Raw genomic sequence first — 18,678 nt, forward strand, 5'->3', positions numbered from 1 at the left:
GCAAGGGATCATCGTCGTATTCCACAATGGCATCGAGGAAGGGTTGAGTATTTAGTTTTTCTTTTGTGTAGTATTATCATTATATATTAGAAGCTAGATTTTATTGTTATGTAGCTATGGTTTATATACTTGAAATTGAAGTTTGACCCATTTTTGATTCCTGACTTCATTGCATGGGCTCTGACATTACTTCAGTGTGATCTGCTCCCAAGCACTTGGCTGTAATCACACGTACATTCTGACCGCTACATTTAAATGTATTATTGTAGTTTGACCAGTTGTGAGATATGGAAGCAATGTGTTTATTTAGTTATTATATGAGTTCCCACATTTGGAATGAGACTGAAATATAACATTCAAACAGATCAATCAAATGACGTTTTTATTAAGTTTGTTTGTACACAAGAATGTTGACCATTTGGCTGATTGCTTATTTCAGGTGCATGTATATCATTATTTTGACATTTTTATTTTTCCAAGGAACAGTCCAGCCAACAAAAACATATACGTACATGTATACATGTATGTGATATTAATTAGTCTGATCTGGAATGGTGACATTTGGGCATGGTTACTCAAGAATGTGGACCAGTTAATTGCTGAGGCCTATTTGGCAGCCATCAGGTGCTCTTAATTACCCTGTTCTAATCTTAATTTTGACCCTCCTCAGTGTGCATGTTGAAGAAGGAACCTGAGAGCCAGATGCTGCCTAACATGGCTTTCTATCACAAGCACCTGGTGCAGCCCTTGTTGTAAATCATAAAGCCCTGCCCAGAAAAGCTGAGCTTAATTATCTCTGATAATTATGCGTGCAGATCAGCATAGTAATTATGATACATGCAGTAAAAGTCTGACATTTGTAGGTTCTGTGACAGAATCTTACTCTCATTGAACTGCCTACATACTTATATGCACCTCCACAGTTATCTCAACATCTGAAATGAACTGAATTTTGTCATTAACTATGTTAAAGCAAGCCTAAGATGCATCTTTCCACAAGGGTCAAGTCATTAAGCAAATGTAGCTATAACCCAAATTTTGATCACCTATATTGATATATTGATCTTCTTCGTGTAGGAGTACGTGGGAAGGTCTGTTAGCAGCCTGCGGATGGTTGTGGGTTTCTTCCGGGTTCTATGGTTTCCTCCCACCATAATGCTGGCAGCTTTCGTGTAAGTGAAATATCTTTGAGTATGGCGTAAAAAAAACACCAATCAGATCAAATCTTTGTGCAGGAAATATGCACATTTTCAATACAAGTATGGGGCCTTATGCAGCATGCATGTATTGGACTTTTAGGGGCTATATGAATCTATTTGTGTATTTTATGAAATATTACGTGTGTTGTATACACCTGTATTATAATACGTAATTCTTGTTCCCCTCAGTTACACAGGCAGATACACATGTGCGATGTCAGTGTCCATCTGTCAGTACAATCATTTCAGTCATGTTTGACAAACATCATCACCACCGTATGAGATATGCTATGATTGTTTTGTTGTCGCACAGTTATGCTTCTTTACAGCTTGAACCTGAACGTCTACCAGTAATGTTTAGGGGTTGCGTAACTGCCCAGACCATTCAAAATCGTGGCCCGATGCAATTACGTTGGGCGGATTCTGGCACAAGTACACTGTAATGAATGTCTACACTGAGCTTAATTTCACCTTCACTGGAACCAGAGACAGTGGAATAGCATTGTGTTTAGCAATGAATCATGTTTTACGCTGTGATTTGCTGACGGAAAAGAGTGAGCATGTTGTTGAAGCGGTGAGCGTCATGCCCAGTGCTGCAGTAAACTGTTCGATTTCTTGGTAGTAGCATAACCCTTTGGGGAGCTTACTGCGAGAACGTGCACTCATATCTTCTTGTAGTTCGTGGGAAATGTAACGCAGCTGGATGTCGTGACATCCTTGTCCCTGAGCTGGTACCGATCATGACTGCTTATGGTCCAGGCCTCAAATTCCTACACCACATACAACTGTTTCGACACAAAATGGCCTGCAAAATGCAGATATTGACGTCATGGAATGGCCATCAAGATACACTGACCAACGAACACACATGGGATGCTCTTTGAAGAAGTCTTTTGCTTTGAGACGTCATCCCCTGAATATTCGAGAGCTGGGTGCCATTTTTGGTACACCTGTGGCGCAGGTTGCCTAAATTATTGCTGTGTTCATTGGTGTTAGGCAGTCAGTGAGACAACGTTGCCTTGCTGTCATGGGCTGTTGTAAATGCAAGAGAGGGGGCATGTGCCTTACTGAACAATCTCCAAATACAGATGGCTAAAAAGTGACCCCCATCACGCTCCATCACACAACTGTGGAGGGTGCACGAAGCCCATCCTTAATGCCTTACCTATTTTAGTGTACACTCGTTACACCCATAAACCAGATTTATCCTCTAGCAACACACTTTGATCTACATGATATGTGTGGAATGTAAAGTAAAACATGTGAAGTTGCTGTTTTTGTTCAGATGTGGTGTCGACGCTACATTGCCCAAATTTATAGCGCCCCTCTCACAGTTGCTCGGGGGGGGGGGGGGGGGGGCATCTTGATTTGCACCTGTGGGTACTTGTGTTGATGTTAGTATGATGGATGGAATTTGGTTTTGTGTGATGTAATGTTTTGGAAAGATGTCTTAAAAATGACTCAAACAAGACTTTAAGTTTGGTATATTTTAAAACCACTGTTTTCATGACCTGATGAATTGGAAAAGGGTTTATAGTTTGCCAACTCCTGTTGCATAATTTATAATCATAATAGTTAATAGTGTTGTAATTATCTCTAAGGATTAGCTATTCTGATCTGGGAACAGCATCATTGCACTAAAATTTGAATCAAATGTTCCTGATGATATTATTGCTACATTTATTATTCACTTCAGATCAGGGAAAACAGAGTGGTCATGTTTGGAAGCTCCAAACAAACTAGATCACCCATCAGAGCAGTTACCACAGCTCCATTACAGAATAATAAGAAAGCAAAAACGATTGTCTCTAATTGACTAAACTACACATTTTGGCCATTTCTGTATAATGGCCTTAGAAAAGTAATTATTAACTGTTTGGAAGGCAGGATGATATAGGATAAATGTAAGATATTATTTGTGGCATTTATTTGCCTCCAGGATTCACTTTGGGGTGGTGGGGTGGGGGGAGAAACTGTTTGGGGAATTGGGGAATTGTGTGCAAATTTAGCTACATCCCAAGGTAAACATAGAATGCGGGCTTGTACAGTAGTGCATAGATGTGCTGAGGCAGATCTTTCGTATGAGTTAGCAGCCTGATATGTTCTGAAGTTGTTCATAATCTTCAGTTGTGTAATTGTCGTTGTGCACGTAAATGATGAAGAGGCATTGTTTACAAAAGACAAGTGTTTTACTTCAGCAAGGAAATTGGATGGATGCTGTTAAATGCCAGCTAGTCAGTGAATCAGTTTGTTTGTCAGGTGTGTGAAATTGGTGGCTTTGTTGTTTCTGTAGACAGGATGTAGCCATTATAAATGTGATATATTCTTTAGATTATGTATGGCACATAACGCTATTCAAATAAATCAAAAAAGTGAAACTTTGGCTTTTAATACGTACCAATTATTCTGTCAAGATACAGGTATACAATGTACTTATACATGGAACTATACATTTACTGTAATTTTTCGCACGTTTACAAGAGGATTATTCAAGCATGTTCTGAAGGTATGCATTAGTCTGTGTAGACTGATAAAATTATGCTTGTTGTGAAGCCCTGAAATTGGCCAATCCAATCAGTCACACCAGTGTAGTTTTTGTCTCCAAAATCAAACTGTAAAGGCACTAAAATTGCACTGAAATTGTCTTGTTTGCGAAATTGTTGAGGAATTAGGGTATGATGGTTCATATACATCGAGGATCCCAGCATATACATTTACGTATTCATGTACATGTTTACATTTGTCTTTATAATTTAAGCAGTAGTGATTTTGATATACAAATTATCTACAGTATGTACATGTATATACACGTACTTCTTTTAATTTACCTGGCCTATGCCTACAGCAAAGGTACAATATTGTACATTGGAAGACTGGTCAAGGTCATCCACCGTGAGCCTGTCCAGACAATGTGTCAAGAACAAATGTACCAAATCACCCCATCCTCATCACTGTAATTCTTCAACTGACCATGGGAATTGATCAAGCTCTTCTGTTTATTTATCTGTCTGCTTGTCACTGTTTTGACATTGTTGCAGCTAATATCCTTTTCCATTCAATATTTCTCAAGAAATGTTGTTCTGAATTTAATCAAATTTTATTTAAAGTTCAATGACAGGGGCTTTAAGAACTTATCAGTTTTTGGTTTTTGACTTATCATACATGTATTATGACATGCTGTAGTAGTTAAGAGTAGACCACTTTAGTGCCTAATGGTTAGAATACCTGCCTCGAAGTCGGGAGACCCGGGATCAAACCTGGGTTGGGTCATACCAAGAGGACTTTAAAAATGGCACTTGGTGCTGCCTCGCATGGCTGTCAGCACGCAGAGGTTATAGCAAGAAAACATGACTGGTTGACTCGTCAGCATAATGTGACTGGGTAGGGTGTCATGTCTGGTGTCTTTGGCATGATACTTTAGTGGCAGCTGCACAGGCTCGCCCTGCCTCAAGAAGACACTGTATACACATACACACCTAATGACTCATTGTAATATGACTGAAAAAATGTTAAGTATGAAACCTTATGTATATATACCTATATATAGTTCAAAGAAAGGACATGAGACTAGAACAAATGCATCGATAAAGTATTGCACATAAGGTTTAAAGAGCATACCATTTTTAGTTTTGCGATATGGCATAACTGAGATATCAGAGCAAAATTGCATAAATTGAGAAAATCTAAGGGCCACCATGTTATCAATTTTAACCAATCAGTGCATGTTATTTCTATAACTTGAGAATGCAGCTTTTTACACTCGCATCACCCAAACCCTATTTTGCTTTTTAGCCACGTGTGTGTGGGGGGTAGGAATGGCGCAGCATCATGATCCCTAATTTGCTCTAACATACGTGTAGCGTATCATATGACCTTGTCGGAATTTCAGATTGAAAATTGATTTATAGAATTACCAAGTACCTCAGAAAAAGAGTGAGTGAGTGCTTGGGGTTTAACGTCGTACTTAACAGTTTTTCAGTCATATCATGATGACCTCAGAAAAAGATGGTCGTGGCAATTTGGGTCTGTTTTTACCCCTTGTGAGCAAGAGGTTCGTATGACGCACAAGTAGAATGGTGTAGTGAATGCTGTGCCGTTGAATATGATGTAAAGGTCAGTTCTATTGTAACTTTGCAGTTGTTACACTTCCTTTGTTTTAATGAATTGACTTTCCATTTCAGTCCAAATTATTTGTTTTCGTTTTTTTTTTGGGGGGTTTTTTTAGTTTTTGACTTTTATTTTAATGGATACATGGATTTTTGATCGCTGTAAAAACAATATTATTGTTGGACTTTTTTCAGGTTCACAACCTCTTTGAAAGTTGATAATCTGTATAATGTAAACTGCTTCATTAGACTAGCAAAAAGTAGACCGCAGTATAAGAATTAAAAACTATGTTCCTCTTGTATGTACCTGTTCCCCAAGTTCATTCCGGCCATGTGTCCAAGACATTAAAAAATGTTATTCTTAGCTTCCTGACTCTGGATTCAGCATGTGGGGTTTAGCTGGTCAGCCTGTATACTGTGACGTCTGCTTAACAAGTGATGTCATCAGCATGGTGTTTTTTATACCCTTATTCTTGACCGCTGGCCAAGGTCACACATGCGATGAATCAGTCGTACAAACAAATTGAAAAGGCTGAATTTGCATCATAGTGCATGTAACTTTTCCATTACTCAGGACTGACTCTTGATTCTAGCTATCCATATAAAGTCATGATAGTGGTGCACAGATAGACAGAGATGTAGTGGTGCACAGATGGACAGAGATGTAGTGGTGCACAGATGGACAGAGATGTAGTGGTGCATAGATGGACAGAGATGTAGTGGTGCACAGATGGACAGAGATGTAGTGGTGCACAGATGGACAGATATAGTGGTGCACAGATGGACAGAGATGTAGTGGTGCTCAGATGGACAGGGATGTAGTGGTGCACAGATGGACGGAGATGTAGTGGTGCACAGATGGACAGAGATATTGTGGTGCGCAGATGGACAGAGATGTATTGGTGCGCAGATGGACAGAGATGTTGTAATGGGAATGGTTTGTGTGTAAATGTAGCTTCCAGACACAACAGGCTTACTGTATGTTAGGCACAGGTACATGTACACTGTAAAGCACAGTGCACAATTGGATGGTTGGACAATGACATGCTGCGATTGTTAAAACTAATAAATAAACATTGTATTTTCTTTTTTTGCAGTTGTATGACAAGATTAATGCTAGGCCATCCCCAGCAGCCTACAACACCGATCTAGATGCTATCGAGAGAGCAACCGAGGTACTGTTATCTTGTTTTTAATTCTTATATGTGATTCCTAGTATACATTTTGATACATAAATGTATAAAACACTTAATAATAGGGGTTATGTGCTAGCCATTTTAAGGGAAAGATAACCTAGTAATTATCAGATATCGAGTACACAGTTCGTGTATAATGTCAGATATACATGGAATAGCTATTGCTTAATCCCTTGACTCTGCCCTGTTCCAACACCCACAATCCCACCCCCACCCCCACACCATAATGCTGGCGGCTAGTGGATAAGTGAAATATTCTTAAGTATGGCGTAAAACACCAGTCAAATCAATAAACCCATCACTAATAAAACCAGTATGAACTGTTCTTGTGGGCTAACCTGTCCCAATGTCTCAGTGGGTAGAGGGTCCGCTTCAGGGGCGGTAGATCCAGGTTTAGACCCCAAAAGAGGAAGTTGTAGCTTCCTCGCTTGCCGTTCAGCATTAAGGGAATAGTGCAACAACTAGTTGACTCATGTCAGTGTAATGGTTTGGGTGGGGCAGCTTACTTGCCTTTGATAAGTCGTTTCAGTGAAGCAAGACTAGATAAGAGAACGGTGGAAATCTGTCCTGCAACAAGGAGGCACATTACATGCACTCTAAAGACTCTTTCGTCGTCATATGACTAAAAATTGTTAAGTGAGACGTTAAACCCACAAGCACTCAGGTGGGCTAATTAAAAGTCAGCTTCACAGGTTGCATGGCATCATTCAGAGACAGCATATAATACTAATCCAATATAAGGTGCACAAGTATTCATAAATATATAATCAATGTAATAATGCTACTCCGCAGTGATAAAATTAGCACGTTTGGACTTAAATGCATTTTAGTGGTTTAAGGTGAAATCTGAGAACGTTTTGATTTTCAGTAATTTAAGACTTGCTGCCAAATTATTGACCAATCAGAGCTTTAAATTTGAACCTTTATTCTTAAGACTCAACTTATCAGTGATACACAGAAAGTTTGGTATTTTTGTCAAGTGAAATATAAGCAATGCTGGAATGTTGATAAACTAAAGATGGCCACCAAAATAATTATACCTCCCTTAAAGGTAGGTAGGTCAGGATATACTGGAATCACCCTGTACGTTCCGTCTGTCTGTCTGTCTGTATACACGATTTTGTCCATGCATCTCCTCCCAAACTACTGCGATGATTTTGACATAACTTTCCATACATCTTGCCTATCTTCTGAACTTTTGCATGCGTAAGCTTAATTACTGTCAGGTAATTATTTCATAATTACACCCAGTCCGTGCAACTCCAGTGGAACTTATTGTATAACTTTTACATCATTTAAACATCTACATGCTTTATAAAATGACAGTCTCATTATTAGAAGACACAATTCATTATTTATTTATTTGATTGGTGTTTTACCCTGTACTGAGGAATATTTCACTTATACGACGGCGGCCAGCATTATGATTTTGTGGAAACCAGGCACAGCCTGGGGGAAACCCACAACCATCTGCAGGTTGCTGACAGACCTTCTCACATACGACCAGAGAGGAAGCCAGCATGAACTGACAATTCACTATCATGATGCTGAAAATTATGTATGTATGTATGTACATGTATTACAAATTTTGGTCAGTTTTTGGCTATATCATCTAGCACAAACAAAGTACATTGCTAAATTAACTTTATTGACATAAATTTTGATGTTTCACAGCCAGACATCAAGAAAGAAGCATTTTATTTTATGACATTCTGTCCGGATTTCAGCAGGAAGACGTCATAATTGGTTTAGTTAACTTTATCATTAGTGCGTTTCACAACAAGACATGACGTCACAGTCTGTGAAGGCCTGCAGCTAAAACATTCAAGATAAAAATTATCAAATGCATGAAATCATCATACTGTCAAAATGTAAATAATAAATAGAATAATTTAATCTCATTAAAGGTGGAAATGATAACCCTTGAGACACAAATCTTGAGCAGTGTTGATTATGATATTCTTGTGTTGCAATATCCTCTATGTAATAATAAAAGTGATATATAAGATGTGATATAACACTTTTATCAGTGAAGAAAATCCGGATATTTCACGAGTATATAAGTAATAAATGATAATACAATGCTTTAAGATCTCCAGAGCTGACAAAGGTGAATTTACACAACTAACTATCAAATAAAGTACTATTTGTATGGCTTGTACCACATGGGGAGAAATTTCTTAAAATTGATTTGTAATGAGGATTTCATTTATTTATTTATTTATTTGATTAGTGTTTTACGCCGTACTCAAGAATATTTCACTTACGCGACAGCGGCCAGCATTATGGTGGGAGGAAACCGGGCAGAGCCCAGGGGAAACCCACGACCATCCGCAGGTTGCTGACAGACCTTCCCACGTATGAATGAGGATTTCATGATGTATTTTTAATAACCCAGCTGTAAATACATAATTATATGTGGAAAGTACGTGATGAATTTTACCCAAAGTGTAAAACCCTCCATTAGGCCTTTTCCATGTGTACCTGTAGATCATTACATCAAGCAGTAAGGCACATAACATCCCAGCATTTCCTGTCATTCCATTTTTGCCTCAGAGGTATCGAGAATGATTGGGAGCTTTGAAGTTGTGATGATGAGTACAGAGTGCTTTATGCTCTCTCTACATCAACGGTGACATACATTTCCACTTCACTCCGTAACGAGGTTTATTCGTACGGGAAACCGAGGCTGATTGGATGGCAGAACCCAGCACTGTTGATACGCAATTATCTGCAGCCAATCAATAGCCTCTTATCATCAAGGGGCAAAAGTCTAGCCAACCTTGACGGCATTTAGAGGCGCTTCGCTCCCACCAAGTGTTTAATAACTCATCCTTGGCCAGCAAGAATTACATCATCACGTCACCAAGTCTCCATGTCGAGATAGGGCCATCTCTAGTTGATGTCTGTTTTATTTGCGTGCCATGGGAGACGGAGAGAAGATTATTTGATTGGCTGGCTTTTGCGCCTGTTGATGTGAAAAGCAGTCTAATCTGTGGCTTCACATATCCTTGCTTGCACACCTTCAAGATAGTTCAATCAATAAACCATTTCTCAATGCATCAGTTGAAAGTTCAGCCCTGACGCATCTGGTTCTGCGATAAACTGGATAAAGGGAGAGCACTTGTGATGAGCTAGCTCTTATTAATTTCCTCCTTTGAATAGATTGAAAAAAGTGTGGAAGTTGGTACAAACATTGTGAGATGATAATATAATTGCATGATCTTAGAATATTCCATTCACATGCACAGCGCTGAGCACCATAGCAGATTGGGATTACCAGGATACAGTAAGAATTCCCTTTAAAAAGCCATACTGATACCATGAACTCGAGACCTGGGATTAAACCAGGGTCAGGCCATTCCAGAGACTATAAAAATGGTACTTGTTGCTGCCTCGGTTTGGCGCCCAGCGCTAAGAGGTTAGAGCAAGGAAACAGGACTGGTTCAATGGCCCAGTATAGTGTGACTGGGTGAAGTGTCCTGCCTGGTGTCCAGAGCACTGATACTTCAGTGGCAGCAGTGTAGACACACCTAATGACTCCTCATCGTCATGGGACTGAAAAATTTGTAAGTTTGACCCAAAACCCTAAACATATACATACATACATACATACATACATACATACATACATACATACAATATACATAAAAACCATATATAGTAAATAGTGCGGCACCACAGCACAGTGAGTCAAGAGCTTCTCACCTCCTGTGGTGGCTCTGAAGTCCAGCTCATGCTGGCTTCCTCTCTGGTCACACATGGATATTAAAGTCTGCTCGCAACCTGCAGATGGTGGTGGCTGTCCATGAGCTCTGACTGGTTTCCTCCCACTGTAATGCTAACTGCTGTCCTGTAACTGAAATTTTGAGTATGGCGTAGAACACTGATCAAATAAATATATTAATCAAATTATTAAAAATTGACACAAAATTACCTGCTCATGGAATTCCTATGTCAGATTATTTCATGGCCCATTAAAACTAATAATGAGTCTTGATCTATACACAAAGAATGTTATGCATGGTATTGTTTTTCACTCAGGAAAGGTATCAAAGTCTATAATAATGGCAGTAAAAATAGATACTTTTTATGGAAGACTGTTTGCTTCCCAGTTTGAGAGCTTGCTTCAGTTGAGACATTCAGATGTTTTCCATGAATACTGATTTTATTTAGAACGTGAGCAGTTTTGCCGGGTAGGTGAACCTGGTGAAGATGCTTGTCTTTGAATAGCTTACCATATTTCTTCAACCTGTTCACTTGCCATAATATACCTGCAGTATTGCTGAAGTACATATATCAAGTAGACCATAATCTTTTCATGTATTTAAAGACTTTTTTGAATGCATTTGGACCATCTTGATTTTTTTTTAATGTGGTGATATTTAATTTATGCTTCGTTGGGTTTGCTATCATCATGGCTTCTTCGAAAATTTAATCATCAAAGGCCAATGAATGTCATCAAAATAGGCTTTAAACAGTTCCAGGGGAACTTGTGGAAAGATTGAATAAAAAGGGTAGACACACAATCGGAAATTACCTTGCAGCAATATGGTACTTTATTGGGTTTGCTCTTCCTCACATGTGAGAAATCCGTAGTTTTGGAAATTGTTAAAATATTTCCGACATTTCAGTTCCCCCTTCCTCATTAAGCAAACAGTATATATACGTGTATAAGTGAGTGGATATCTTTGAGTGTGCTGCCAAACACTATCAAAGCATCCTGGCAATCAGTGATCAGTTTCTTGATTGTTGGTCACATGGTTTCGCAAGGATATTACCCACCTTTACAATGTCAGTGGCTCTCTTTCCTAGATAATTGAGGACACATACCTTGACTGTATCCATTTGTAGAATTATTATCAAAAGAGGATATAGCCTTAACAGGGGAGCATTCTTACTGGCTACAATAGCTCTCCCTGTTTATAGGTTGAGGGGCCCCCGTGGCTCAGATGGTCAGAGCGCTAGCGCAGCGTAATGACGCAGGAGCTTGTCACCAGTGCGGTCACTGTCAGTTCAAGTCCAGCCCATGCTGGCTTCCTCTCCGGCTGTACATGGGGAGGTCTGCCAGGAACCTGTTAATGAGCTCTGCCCGATTTTCTCCCACCATAATGCTGGCCGCCGTCGTATAAGTAAAATATTCTTGAATACAGCGTAAAACACCAATCAAATAAATAAATAAATCTTAGGTTGAAACATTCTATATCTTGTTAAACTTAGACTCAGAACTCAGACTGTACACCAAAAGATGCCAGATTGAGACGTGATAATTTGGTGAGAATGGGTACTGGGTGTACTCATCATTAGGTACTAGGGTAAAAAAAAAAACAAATATTTAAGCACTGGTCAGAGCTCTGTGTCAGAATACTGGTCTGGGACTCCTCTCTGGTGTATTTCCTCCAGCCCTAATACTGACATCTATCGTGTTAAGAAAAATTCATGAGAATGATGACAAACATCAGTGAGGTCTGGTGTATGGGGTGGTGGGACTGTATGTCAGCATTGGGACTGTATGTCAGCCTTGGGACTGTATGTCAGCATTGGGACTCTGTGTCATCCTTGGGACTGTATGCCAGCCTTGGGACTGTATGTCAGCCTTGAGACTGTAAGTCAGCATTGGGACTGTATGTCAGCATTGGGACTGTATGTCAGCCTTGGGACCTGTCAGCTGCAGGCAGATATGACTTCTGGCTAAATTAATGTTGAAAGTAAGCCACATTTATAATCCCTGAACAAACAAATACACAGACTAACATTTATACTGGATACTCGCACAACAGGTAAGTGGAAATGGAATACTGAAACATGTACAGATATGTATAGTCCTTGATGTACGATTACTGTTTGTTTGATTTATTTGATTGGTGTTCAACACTGTACTTATGTTAAGAATATTTTACTTATATAGTTGTAACCAGCACTGTGAAGGAAACGGGGCCTAGCCCATGACCAACCTCCGGTTGCTGTCAGATCATTGCATGTGCAACCAGAGAGGAAGCCAGCGTGAGTGTGAGCCAGTCAATTGGCGAGTCTCCTGGGTCATTGTGCTGTGCTAGCGAGCTAACCACTAAGCCACAGAGGCCTCTACATGAATTCTAATATACATGTATGGCTCATATATAATGGAAGAGTACAAAACAGACATGAAATGAACTCTAACTACTGTAGCTAATCTAAATTTTTCCCCATGACTGTGTTTCTCATTTTACTTGAATATGAAAGCTCTGTTGATCTTAGAAAGATGCTTTGATGTTTGGATCATTTCATCTGGGAAAATAACTGTTTCATCACTAAAAGTAATATCTTATGATTATCTCTGCTTCTGAAATGCATACAGATCATGGCACCAGCAGGAAATGATCTAGCTGTGACCCAAGTGTTTAAAACGCTCGCCTGTCGGTCACGGGGACCCAAGTGGTTAAAGGTGCTTAATTGTCTTCCAATCTCAAGGATGCAGCTATAAAGATTATGACCTGTTTATTCATCATGTTACCGGGAGGGCTTCTGAGAGACGTAATGCTGACTATAAAACCACCAAAAACAATGGAATTAGCCCTAGCCCTGCCCTAACTGATCTCCAGTTGGCTGCCCAGTATGCCCAGTAGTGGGTAACGTCATAGATGGCCAACCCAAGTTTAGATCATCTGGGAATTCGCATCAAAACGACGTCATTTTTGAGATAGATTCTAGCTACCCAGGAGCAAATATACTGCCGTAACAATTTGATCCCATATTTGGTGACGTTTAAAGTTCCAGTTTATGACACTGTTATCTTTGATCAGGCTTCATATTCTTAGATTTCAGACAGATTTTTAGAATTTGATCGTTGTCCAGGAGATTTAAGCTATAGATTTATACTGTGTTACACTGTACATTTCATGTGTTTATCTTAAGATTTAATATATATTTACCATCCTTTTGCTCTGTCCATTTCACAACAACCCTCTATTTCCTGAGGGATTCTAAATTCATACCTATATGCGATGACTTCTACCCGTACGTGTTATTTTCAGCATTCGGAATAGCTTATGTCTATATATACATGTAGGGGTCTACCCATTAGTGTACAATATAAATACATGTAAGATTTGGATTAGTTCCCGTTAGTGTACAGAGATTTGGTATTTAGTAGTTTTCCGTTCAGTTAGTAGTATTTTATAACTACTGAGTGGAGGTGCCATTGTGGAAATTCGGCTGCATTCCCCTCATAGGTTTCAGTTGTATTTAATGCAGAGAACATTAAAATTATTCAATCTTGTGCTGTAAATTTATGCCTTCCTGAGGGCCAGTTCAGCTGGAAACGTGAAAAATCTGACTTCATGATTTTTCGACGACCTGTTCTAGATCTTACAACCATATGCAGAACAGCTAACCATTTCGTGGGGAAATTTGATACACTTGCTGTCACTATTGTAACTTTTTTAAACACTGAGCTTTGACAGCTTGTAAAGGTTGAATTATGTATGACATAATTCAGAGAAGACTAACTAGTGTTGGCAGGAAAATGCATAAAGCCAGCCTCATTATCTAGTGATTTTAAGTGCCAAGTACTTAGATTAATGTACACTTTTTCATTATTGTTTTATACTCAGTTTGACAATATATACAGGGATATCTAATCATGAATAAATACTAATTCTGGACACTAATCCTTTATGGTTTGTTTTTCTTATTTAATACCATACTGGTGAATTTATCGCTTATCTACCCTGTGGTGATTTATAAGTGAAGGAAACCAAAGTGCCCAAAGTAAACAGCAAACCTTTGGCAAGTTTATGATGAACTTTTACAAGTGTAACATATGCAAGTAATTGAAAAATGGTCTTCTCCATACTCGTGGAAAAAAAGTGGTCTTCAACTGACGATAATACTGGTATTAAATATAAAAAAAATGGTATTAAATAAAAAAAACAGAGATAAAAGATTAAATAAATTATTACCCCAAGTGGAGTTCTAAAGTTAAAAAAGACTATAGATTTTATTTTTTCAGTATTTCTGATAAACTTACGCATTGAGGTACTGTATATAGATGATCTTACCATGCATACATGTATTCTCTTGAAGCCTTTCCTAACTGAATGGCTTTGGCTCATGTGAAAGTCTGCATGCATTATGGTGGTCAGGGCACTATTATGGCTGAGTGGCTAGATCTAAGGATCTATACCAAGTCGGGTCATGATAATCTTTGAAATACCCTGATGAACACAGAGCGTAAGGTATTTATTGTTTTTGAAGTGCATCTAGCAGTATTTTTGTACGCTGGTGTTTTTTTCAAGGGGAACAACTCTGTTTGGCTTGGTTGATCTGATTCACAGCATTTTCATACACATGAAAAACGGGGCATAATGAACAAAAATGGTGCTGTCGTTCTGTGTATAGGACACAACTTGCAGCGTGTTTATTGCATACAGGTTTAGAAAATCATTAACTAATAATTAATCTGTCAAGTTTTAATTGACTTGTGTCGATTAATTCAATGATTGTACTATTTAATATTCTGTCAAGATAGCAAAGATCACACTGCCTGGAAATCCTTTACAAACTTGACTTTGGGTGTCAGCCAGAATTTGTACACTTCCATTTATCACAATTGACAGCGTGTTATTAAGAGTGGTTTTTAAGGATTCCTTTTGTCCGATGTGCTATTTTCAGCGGAAACGACAGAGCACACTGACTGCAGCTGACATTTTCCATTAAAGAATGTTAGAAGGCTTGGCTGAAGGCATGGTTGTTTCTCAGAAAGCGATTTCCAACCTGAATGATAAGAGACAATCATGATTGCATTGCTGAATGAAAGCGTTCTTACAGGTGCAAAAAAGGGTTAATAAAATTGGGTGCTTACAATGACATGGAGTCGGATCGGCTTTGTAGGAATGGAAAAGAAGAAACACAGACTTGTGTATATGTTACTGTAGCAAAAGGAATCTGTGACTCTCATGCCTCTACAGGTAGCACACACTAAGTGTTACCTGACAAACACTGGGCCTAAGATTTACATACTCTTACTTTTCTCAAGGCCTTTGTTTTGTTTTTAAAATAGTGGACATTGCTCCATTGTATGGCCTTTTTGGGATTTCATTTTACTTCTGTCAGCAGTTCACAAGACTCTGTTATTGTATTAAAAAAAAGGTCGGCCGAGCTTGTAGCCATCATTATGACTTTTGCCAGCCAGGATGTCTCACCAACTGGGCCAAATAAAACTGTGAAAGCTTGTTATTGCTCTTGTGGATATCTTTTTACATTCAAATATGATTTATAAATCTGTATGATATGATTTTTCAAGAAATAAAATTACAAGAAGAAATGGCAGAATGATTTGTACAATATGGAAGTTTTGTTTTTTCAAATTAGGATGTAAAGTTTTCCTGTCCTCGGGGTGTGTAACCTTGAACTGTGATGAATTTAAATGGAAACCCAATTAAAAGTAACATTTTGCAGCACGAGTGAAGCTTTTTGTTTATTTTTTTCTCAAATCTATTTCCTGATAAACATTATGACATAGTCCATAAAATCTTCTGGTATTAGCTGTATGTATTTGTTAAGAATCAGTCAGCACTTTCTTTAATAGGCCTAAATTAAGTATAGCTAAAAAATTAAATAAAGTTCAGCCAAAAGGGATAATGTAACCCCTGGGTATTTCTTTTCTGCCCTGAAATGAATTTGTACACCAAATATACAGCTTCTGGTTGAATAAATAAAATGAAATATATTCTGTAATGCCAATATTCTTGAAATATTTTTATCTCCCTGAAAATGAATATTTGTGATGGTGTACATGTAAAATGAGTGATCAGATATTCTGTTTTTCTGTAGACATCTGCATCTGTTTCTTATGGATGCAACACCTAATACATACTTGTCAGATTTTACTGAAACTTTTTAAATGGTATGGTGAACAAACATGTAAAAATGTGCAAGCATGTGCTTTTTGGGAAGCATTCCCAAAGTTATTGTTGTATCAAGATGGCATCTTGTCTTCACAGAATTGAGAGCTCATTTGTTAACACAGTTCCTTATACTTGGTATAGCACTCAACATGTCAGATAAAAATTAAGAAGTGTCATGATGACCCCCTGAAGATGTACATTTGTACATGTATTTTCAGTCAGACAGTAACAATTCCTTTGTCAAAGACTTATCAAAAGGTGATTCTAAATTTCAGTGATGTGAGTACCATGGATTAAGGTTTTAGGGGGGAGGGGGCATTAAGGATACGTCATCATTTTGTGACTTGTTTAACTTGATGTCAGCCTTTTGAGACCGCAGAACATTTGGAAAATTACAGTATGTCACTAAATCATACCTCCGCAGCAAACGATGTTTTGTTTTGGTGGGTTGGGTTGGGTGTCGCTGTGTGTTTACCTTGCTCTCTAACCATGTCCTAACTGCTGCTTATTTTTAGGTTATCCACTCCGTACAGGATGTGCCGGAACACTTGTCTGCGGAGAGTGAAGAACTGCAGGCTATTCTGCTGCAGCCACATGTGGTGGTGAGTACAACCCACTGTTTACATGTGCTTATATAAGTGACAATAATGCAAGTAAGTAATGCATTGGTTGAATTTTCACCTTGAAAACAGGTGAATCAGTAATTAAATATGCAAATCATTTTCACCTTAGTTAAACAGTGAGAAACTTTGGAATGCAATAATCATGCAAGAAGCAGTTTAATCTCATTCAGCCGATGACACCAGGTCAGAAACAGATGTCCATCTTAGCTTCTTGTATATCTATAGAAATACAGGTTATTTTTCACTGATGCATGTTGGTGTACATTAGCTATTGCTCTGTTAATTATGTACAATGTGTAAATTGAATGTAAGTTCCAAATCTTTAAAGGTTCTGTTGAGCAACTGAAGGCAATTAACCGTTGATGACCCCTCTTTGTTAATTAAATTCACATGGCTTAATTTTGTACTATATTTTCACCATGCACGTAATGTATGTGCACCTCTTCTTGCTTACCAGCTGATTTTACCTTTCAAAAATTATTTGCAGGCAAATTTGGTTTTGCATTTATGCAAAATAGCTTTGCCTGGGAGCCTTTTTATTTCTGTTTGTTTATATTTTTTGTGGTGCTCTTTTGATGAGAGAAATGATTTTGTATTAAAAGGTATGTAATTAGTGCCAATTTGTGGGCTTTACACTATATAAACATTCGGATGTAGTCATCTGTGTCTATACTGTAAAGATCACGGTAAGTGGCTGTGGTTGTGTCAGCCTATCAGATAGTTATACATGTTGTGGCATAATGGCAGCATTTCTATAATGTATATATTTAAGATGATTAAGGATCTTCAGCGTTGATTGTTGTGCAGATTCAGTCTTGGCCTTGGACAAGGAACCCTTGGCTCTGCTTTTCTTGGGGCCATTGTGTAGTCTTACATGAAGTCTCCAGGAGAAGACTTGCCATCTACATAAATGACATCTTTGGATGCGTATATTATGTTTGTTTAAAGTTTGCCAAAAGTTTTTTTACAATGATTACTGTTTTCCACTCATAAAATGCTCATACAGGTGAAAAGTTCTTGAGTGAAGTGTTAAGCACCAATGAAATTAATAAACATTAGGCTTCTTTTAGCCTCATGATGTCACTTTTTCAAAATAATTCGTCGGGAGAATGTTACAAATGCATGGATTTTCCATGTAACAGGTCTGTTGGTCAACGCACCTACATGTAGTTTAGTTTCAAACCTGCCTTTTACATGATGCAGTTTGCTCTCAATCCCTGGCAACATAGATACCTATTAAAATGTGTGAATATGAGCTGCATATGTATAGTTGCTTGCTATCAAAATGTCCCCTGGCTTTGTCTGTACTTGCTGGCCATCCAGCCACATTGTAAACAGTCTGGTGGTAGCCCTTTTCTCTTATGTAACCATTGCTGTAACCTGAACCAATAAGCCTGCCTGTTGAGCTCTTCTAGCCATCAGCACATTGATCATGTGCCTGTTGTTTTAAAGCCCTTGTGCTCTGGCAGAGCCCAACCCGCTTCCTGCTCTCTAGTGTTTTGCTGACAGAAATCTGGCCTGTTTTGGGGGGAATCATAAGCACGGTTGCACAATCCTCTGTTGTATGCAGACATTGAGATGTGTGTTACCCACAAGCTTCAGCTAGCTGTTAATAATGGTGTTTTGTCTTGGCAGGGTAATTCACTGCTCCAGGGGCAGCCTCCATG

At 38.5% G+C, this 18,678-nt stretch overlaps 1 protein-coding gene across 1 annotated transcript in view; it reads left to right on the forward strand.

Moving 5' to 3' along the window:
• The window catches only part of LOC135479707 (peripheral plasma membrane protein CASK-like), a 154,955-nt gene that overhangs the window by 84,638 nt on the left and 51,639 nt on the right, over positions 1-18,678 (forward strand). The window contains exons 3-4 of the mRNA XM_064759610.1: positions 6,403-6,480; positions 16,904-16,990. Coding sequence (XP_064615680.1) covers positions 6,403-6,480; positions 16,904-16,990 — 165 coding nt within the window. The remainder of the gene's footprint in view (positions 1-6,402; positions 6,481-16,903; positions 16,991-18,678) is intronic.

Source organism: Liolophura sinensis, chromosome 12 (assembly GCF_032854445.1).
Source record: "Liolophura sinensis isolate JHLJ2023 chromosome 12, CUHK_Ljap_v2, whole genome shotgun sequence".
Lineage (NCBI taxonomy): Eukaryota > Metazoa > Mollusca > Polyplacophora > Chitonida > Chitonidae > Liolophura > Liolophura sinensis.